Raw genomic sequence first — 7,947 nt, forward strand, 5'->3', positions numbered from 1 at the left:
CCCATCCCGCACGTCCTCTGGGTCCGACGGAAGACCCGTGAAGGGCATAAAGGAGAGTGTGCAGCCTTTGGGCAGAAGCCAGGAATGTGGGCACAGCTGGACTTTCTACAACACCAATAACACTGCTTCGCTTTTGTTAGGTTTTCTTTTCTTCCGTTGGGGAAATCGATCTCAGTGCATCGTATGCACTGAACGTATCGTTCAATTTCGCGGCACAATCGTTTAGGCGCATCGCCTCCTCCTCCGCTAATGTCTCATAAACCCCGGTAAAGCCTCGGTAATGTTCAAATAATAGCCAGGGACAATAACCCGTGACAGCCCCGACGTGGTGGCACACAAAGTGGGTATTGTCAATTTAGCAAAGTGCAATTCCATGTCATTTTAATCCGGTCATGTTCATACTTGTTCCATAATCCAATCATATTTCTTTTTGGGTGTGGGGGGGGGGGGGGGTTAGAGCAGCCATCCGCAGCGCCGCCAGGGGGCGACCTTGGTCCGGCGCGCATCACCTTGGAGAGCGCCGCTGCGCTGCGCTGCGCGGTTTTCCAGACCGCTCGGCGCAGGATCACAACCCGCCGTGCATGCAGAGAGACAGAGGGGGCACACAGAGCCGCTGGGAGGGAAAATGATGCAGTCGAAACATAGATAAAGTGTAACTTTTTGGACAAATTACCGTTGCATGTAGAACCTGAGCCAAACTCGGCTCTTCATGATCGGAATTGAAAAACAAGAAATTTGGGGAAATGGGGGTGAAGTGGTGAAAAATCTTGACTGTCATCCCCTGCGTTATTTGCCTCTTTGTCTCTTTTTGCACAACTCACAAAATAACCCCAAGATCTGGAGGAGTACCTTCCGCACACCTGGGCAGACGGAGACACGTCCGAGCCAGAGACCAGATCTGTTTTAATTTAAGGGGAGGAGGCGGGGGAGGGGGAGTGTGGGGGTTGGCGGGCAGTTAACGATTATTTGCCCCTCGTTCCCCCGTCCGGTGCACCTCGTCTATACGGAGCGAATGCGCGCCGCGTCGAGACGAGCGCACCAGAGCACTAGACCCGCCTCCTCCTCCTCCTCCTCTGAGCTGTGTGTTTGCGCGTGTGTGTGCTGTGCGCGTCGCTCGCTCTTCGCTTCAGACCCATCATATTCCACAGGGAGAGAGAGGGAGCAGGACCTGGGAGAAGACCGGAGCGACCAGGAACGAGACACGGGCAACGACACAAATGGCACACATGGCACGGATATTGTTCAGGGCGAGCTCTTTTTTGCTTGGGATTTGTACCTTTATTTCGGCGGCACGGATTTACCCACCCAACGAAGGTAAGGTCGGGAGAGAAGTGCGTCGGAGTTTACGGGGACTTCATGGGTCCCGTCAGTCAGGGGGACTCTAAGCAGCCCTCTTCGGGGACACAGTTGGTTCTGCGGACCGGTGCGCGGACTAGCGTTCAGTTGGAGATGCCGTTCAGTTGGAGAAAAAGCGCATTCGTAAAAGAATTGACCCATTTTACGCAGCGCATTTTGCGAGTTAAAGGCGCATTGAGTCGATAGCGGCTGTAGAAATGCGCATCGGTCGTCTGTCCCGGGTCCAGCTCGCATCGCCAGCCCCGGGAACCTCTTTAGGGGCGCAAAGTGGACAGTTTAACAAAAACAAAAATGAGGTGAAGGAGGACTGTGTGATTTATACAAAGGGAAAACCATATAGGACTGAGCACCCCACAGCGTGGAGAGTTATGAGTCTAAATTATACCACGGTCTGAAAACAACTGCCTGCTCCCTGTCTCTGGGACGGTGTGGTATTGGTGTAGTCGAACCAAGACGACTAAAAACCCAACTGGTTCAGGACGATGAAGGAGGGTTAGAGGCCTTTTCTCAGACAAATGTTCCAAGTTACGAAGGGCCATTATTTCTTTACTCCGTCGCCATTGGATTAATCGTTTTTATATGTAACCCCTTTTATGTATATATATATATATATATATATATATATATATATATATATATATATATATACATATATATATTTATATGTATTTTTTATATGTTTTTTTTGGGGGGTATATATATACATATATATATGCCGAATATATGTCTAATCTCTATGAACAAACACATATAGGACTACAATAATTCCCACACTGTGTTTGACTACGTGAGGACTTTATTCTCACTCATGGAGCGGACATTCAGAAGTGAATATCGCACACTGGTTTGATTTCCTCTGAGCAAGTTCACTCGGTAGCAAATAAATACCAAAAATGTCGATTTTCGACCAAATAAGAGGCCTGCTCCAATACATAGGACGACCGATTCTTTCTCCAACGCTATAAGATATTTATTCTACAAAGACAAAATAAAATGTAATTTGTTATCCCTCAACTCATTTCGACAAAGTTGGTGCAATTGTAGTCTTGGCTATAAAACAATTGTAGGCCTAAGCCTGATAGAGGTCTAATCGTAGGCTCATATATTAAGAATAACATAAGGACAATGACATAATGCATATAACATGGGTCGACCGTGAACAGTTCATCTCCCCTGACGACATCAGCCGCTTGTATCTCCTGTCTGACAGGACAAATTAGATGCAGCTCATTTAAGCTTTAATTCAATATATTCTCCTCGTTTTCCATACTTTAACAAACGAGCAGCCTGATTCCAAAGCGCGTAACTCGAACGCTGCATCCTCAAGACGGCCTCGTACTAAAGCCTCACTTGTCCCCTATAATACTACTTTCTTGTTTTCCAGTCACGTTACTGGACTCCAGGTCGGTGCAGGGCGAGCTGGGCTGGGTCGCCCACCCCACGGAAGGAGGGGTAAGTGAAAAAACAAACAGGCTGTACAATTGGGCCACCTCGTTAGGACGCACGGTCCCCCCGTCGGGGTAAAAAAACGGGAGATAATTTCCTCTATACCGTCCCACCAGCCGCCCATCGCCCCCCTCCGCCTCTCGTCCCGCTGGCTCCCTTTACTCCCCCCCACCCCCTAATGGTCAGATGTGAGGCCGATACTACAAGCGGGCGTCGGGTTTCCTGAATAGAAGGCGGATTGAATCGGTCTTTGTGGAGAAACTTTATATCGTTTTCCCCCATTGAGTCCAGGGGGAGAGAATGGGGGACTTGGCAACGGAGAAAGGGGCTCCTCGGGTGGATGAATGAATGAAGGGGAAAGGGCAGTAGGTTTCAGTCCTCGCCGCAGCAGGACAACTGGATTGGTGCTAAAGCGATCGGGAATGGGACTAAATTCAATTGCGGTGATCACGCGCTCTAATTTGGAGGTGGTCACTCAGTGATCCTGATAAGGAACCAGCAGAGCGTTAACCAGCGGAAATGCGCGTTAACCTGCGGTTAACGCGCATTTCCGTCTGTCTTAACAATATCATACGACAACCGAGCACGATTCCATAAGCGGTTAAACAGGGCTGTAAGTATCATTACATATGCTTCAGTGTAGGCTATTCATTATACCTTTTCTTATGTAGGGTATTATTTCCTCTCAGACATACAACAACAAAAAAAATCAAATCATATTCAGGCTACTGGTTGTCATAAACAGGCCTGCTGATAACAACCTCGTTATCCCTTGAAACGGCCCTGCAGGACCAGACTGTAGTCTGCCGCTGACGTTATCTGCTTCGCCCATAAGATTTGCAATGAACTTGGCTGGTATAGCCCTAGTGTGTCAGCCCACCATCCCCAGCCCCCATCCCCCTCCAGGCATGCAACCATCTGATCAGACACTAGTGATTGACAGGGTCCTGGCATCGGCGGCAGGGTTGCTTTCAGCTTCTCATTACGACCAATTGCCCCTATTCTGGCTCCTGGCTTTGGGGGGAAAGGTGCTGCCTTATCTCACCGCCGCTTGATTTCCACAATAAAAGGAGGACGCAAAAAGGGGAGAGAGAGAAAATAGAATGGGGTCGAGATTGACACTTTGGAGGATGGTACGGCCGCTGCCTTTTTATCTTCCTTATTCCACGCGACATGAATTTAATCTAGATCCCTTATGATATGGAGCGGCAGAAAAATACAATCAGCGGTGTGAGCATTTCGTCCGTTAAACCGTTCAAACAAAAAAAACAACTATTATTTTAGAGTGTCTCACAAAATGATCCTTCCCCCCCAACAACAGTTGAAGGAAGGCTTTGTCTTAGAACCCATTGTAGCCCACTTTGTGAGAATCCTACTGCCAGCAGACAGTGGTGCGCACGGAAATGTGAATACACTCAATAGCGGCAGCAGCAGCATTCTTTCCGAGCCAAACGTACAATAGATTTGGCCTGTTTTCACATGTACTCTGTGTTCTCCACGTCGACTCCTTACCGCATGGCCATCCAGCTGCACTGGAGGACTCTGTGTGCTCAGCCAACGACGTTGTCATGATGTATTGATGAGGCAGTCTTTCGTTCCATTTTTCTGTCCTCGGAGGCCCCCTCTTAAACCATAGTAGGGAGGTGTGGGGTTATTGTAACTGAATACGTTAGACTTGCAGGACTGAGAAAATAAACCTTTATTTCCCATCGTGGTTTGTAAGACCTTAATATCAATATCTTAATGATTCCTTGTTGGGCCAACCGCTTTTTTATACACAGCTTCGTGAATTATTTAGATACGGGACCAAATCAATATATTTAGCCACTTGTGTCTTTCATATACTCCCTCATTATTTACATTACTTTACATATCCCAAAATAGCAAAGATGACTTGGATATTATTGAATAATATCCAACTTCACATGCTTTGCATTTTGCAGAATTGTATTTCCACATAGGCTTTAATTGGCCTCTGCGTTACATTGTACAATGGTTAGCCGACAATTTAAATAATTGTATTATTGAGGTAACGGTTAAAAATAGATTAAAAAGGTTCCAGGGAGTTTGACATTGGGTCGTCACACAGACGATTCAATACCTCCCTACAACTGACCATTTTACAACCCGAAAAGAGAGATTAAAGAGTATAGCCTGTAAGCTGAACCCAAGATCTCTGCCACTGACTCTGCCTCTCTGTCCGTCCCTCTGTCTCAGTGGGAGGAGGTGAGCATTATGGACGAGAAGAACATCCCCATCCGGACGTACCAGGTGTGCAACGTCATGGAGCCCAACCAGAACAACTGGCTGCGGACCGACTGGATCCCCCGCGGCGGGGCGCAGCGGGTCTACATCGAGATCAAGTTCACCCTGAGGGACTGCAACAGCCTGCCGGGGGTCATGGGCACCTGCAAGGAGACCTTCAACCTCTACTACTACGAGTCCAACAACGACAAGGAGCGCTACATCCGCGAGAGCCAGTTCGGCAAGATCGACACGGTGGCGGCCGACGAGAGCTTCACTCAGGTGGACATCGGAGACCGCATCATGAAGCTCAACACCGAGGTCCGGGACGTGGGCGCGCTGAGCCGTAAAGGCTTCTACCTGGCCTTCCAGGATGTGGGGGCCTGCATCGCGCTGGTGTCCGTCCGCGTCTTCTACAAGAAGTGCCCGCTTGCCGTGCGCAACCTGGCCCAGTTCCCGGACACCATCACCGGCACGGACACCTCATCACTGGTGGAGGTGCGCGGTTCGTGCGTGGATAATTCGGAAGAGAAGGAGGTACCCAAGATGTACTGCGGGGCGGACGGAGAGTGGCTGGTTCCCATCGGGAACTGCCTGTGCAATCCTGGATTCGAGGAGCGCAATGCGGAATGCCAAGGTAGAGAATTGATGTTTGTCTTTTTTTTTTTTTCTCTCTCTCTCTCTCTCTCTCTCTCTCTCTCTCTCTCTCTCTCTTTCTCTCTCTCCCTCTCTCTATCTCTCTCTCTCTCTTTTTGTCACCAAGCACAGCTGCCGGTGTTTATCTCTGGATCTATTCATGTGTTATTCTTGTCAGTCACGCTCAGGCTTTTCATACAGTGGCCCACCTCCTCTATCATCTCATCCCTCCTACCACTGCCCTCGCTCTTGTCTCTCCCGTGCTTTGTCCCTCTGCTCTCTGGGCTCCCTCTCTCTCGCTCCACACCACCCACCTGGCCCCACTTGCTCTGCAGCCTGCTCATCCCGCTATCTCCCCTGCTAATGTCTAGCTGGCTGGTGATAATGGTGATGATGACGGTGGTGGTGATGAGGGTGGAGATGATGATGGTGTTGGTAGCGCGGATTATTGCAGATGGGGTAATTAAGAGGTTCCTCTGGGATGCGTTGTGCAATGGGCCATATCCCTAGAGGATTCCATGGGTTAGAAGTGGTTCACGTTGTGTCCTCCCCCACCCCCCTTTTTCTTTCCATCCTCCTCCTGCACCAATGCTTTTACTGATTCCCACCGGAGCTCAGAGCTGGGGACGAGAGAGGTAGACAGCCTTTAGAAGAAGCGGGAAGTGAGAGAGGGAGTCTTTTTCATTCCAGGCAGGTACAAGAGCAGTGAAAATACACAACGGTGTGGATTCGGAGCCAATTGCAGGAATTTATTTGAAGGCGAACCCCCCTGTAATCCTAAAGGGTGGTGGTCTGATGAGGTGCTAAGGTCAATGGAAGCTGCGTATGGCCTCAAATCGTGGCCATGATATAGTTGTCGACATGCTGATGGCGGCAGAAGGCAGTCCAGCAGGGTTTAGAGAGCTATGTACCACACAGCTCTTTGATAGCTTGTGAATCGCCCTAAGATGCACAATGCAATTCATACAGATTTAGCACAATGCAATTCATACAGATTTACATCAGTTCCCGGTTGGACACTAATGGCAATCTCCAGACAATAATTGATAATAATAGTTCTAAGAGGCAGCTCTGTTAAGTGATGTGTCCAGTCTTCCTTCCGTCCGAGTCTTGTTTTAAGCTGTCCGAATACAAATACCGTAAACCATGCAGTATTACTGGTGCCACACAGATTCTCAAAGAATAGAGGGCTTGCTCAAGAGTTAGGTCGGGGGCCTTGCCGGAGCTCAGATTTCTTTCCATCGCTGATCTCCATGTTCATGACAAACAGATCCGGTCATTAAGAGCAGGCTTTTTGGTTGGTGCAAGTCATCATATGACCTGTTGTGGTTTGTGTTGTGTTGAAGTGTTGGATACGCCACATGATGAGACAGAGTCTAGAACTGCATTCAGACATTTTCTGTCACGTCAGCATGCAACAGACAAAAGGTACAAGATGGCTGCCCATTAGCTTCCTGTCGGCAGCTTATAGCAGCTACCTGAGGGAAAAGGTTGCGCCCCCAAATGTAAATCCAAAGGCGTTGCACACAATGCAACCCAATATGCTTCATGTTTGTATGTATATATGTGTGTGTTTGTGTGTGTGTGTGTGTGTGTGTGTGTGTGTGTGTGTGTGTGTGTGTGTGTGTGTGTGTGTGTGTGGGTGCGTGTACATGTGCCTGTGTGTGTTTGTGTGTGTGTTTGTGTGTGTGTGTGTGTGTGAGTGTGTGCTAAAGAAAGTGTAACATTTCAGCAGTAAGAAGTTCCTTGGACTGCTGCCCATCTCTCTCCTGTCATTGGGGTATAGATGGCCTGGGCAAGGTTTCTGTCCCGGGGGTGGGCTTCAAAGAGCCGGGGAGAGATGGAGGGATGAAGGAAAGAGACCAGGGGGCTGCTCATAGCCGCAGCAACGCGGTAAATCTCCCCCTGAAGAAAAATGGCTTCAAAAGTCAAATATACAACCATGACTTCTCCTCTTACAAATCTATATATTTATTTTGTGTATTTATTTTGTAAGATGAAAGAGGCGGCAGCATTCTCCCCTTTATCCGTGAAAAAAACGAAAAACAGCAATTTGGTATCCCAGGTGGACGGCAAAGAATCTGGAATCCTTTTTTATTTCGGAGTAATGCAGTCATATAGCTTTTGAGATGGCAAAATTACTTTCCAAGCCAAACTATATGAACTTGAGTCACCGTTACAAACCAAATATACATTCCGCTCTCTCTAAACATATTACAGATATGGATACGAGGAAAGGAAATATCCATACTCCATAGGATCAAC

The 7,947-nt window shown here is 48.3% G+C and overlaps 1 protein-coding gene across 2 annotated transcripts in view; it reads left to right on the forward strand.

Annotated features, from left to right (window-relative positions):
- The first annotated feature begins 1,166 nt into the window (after positions 1 to 1,166).
- The window catches only part of LOC307072936 (ephrin type-A receptor 4), a 52,593-nt gene continuing 45,812 nt past the window's right edge, over positions 1,167 to 7,947 (forward strand). For both annotated transcript variants that reach the window (XM_079732517.1, XM_079732518.1), the window contains exons 1-3: positions 1,167 to 1,314; positions 2,741 to 2,808; positions 5,020 to 5,683. In XM_079732517.1, the coding sequence (XP_079588643.1) occupies positions 1,218 to 1,314; positions 2,741 to 2,808; positions 5,020 to 5,683 (829 nt within the window). In that variant the 5' untranslated portion in view covers positions 1,167 to 1,217. The remainder of the gene's footprint in view (positions 1,315 to 2,740; positions 2,809 to 5,019; positions 5,684 to 7,947) is intronic.

The sequence above is a fragment of the Pollachius pollachius genome, assembly GCF_949987615.1.
Source record: "Pollachius pollachius genome assembly, chromosome: 3".
Taxonomy (NCBI): domain Eukaryota; kingdom Metazoa; phylum Chordata; class Actinopteri; order Gadiformes; family Gadidae; genus Pollachius; species Pollachius pollachius.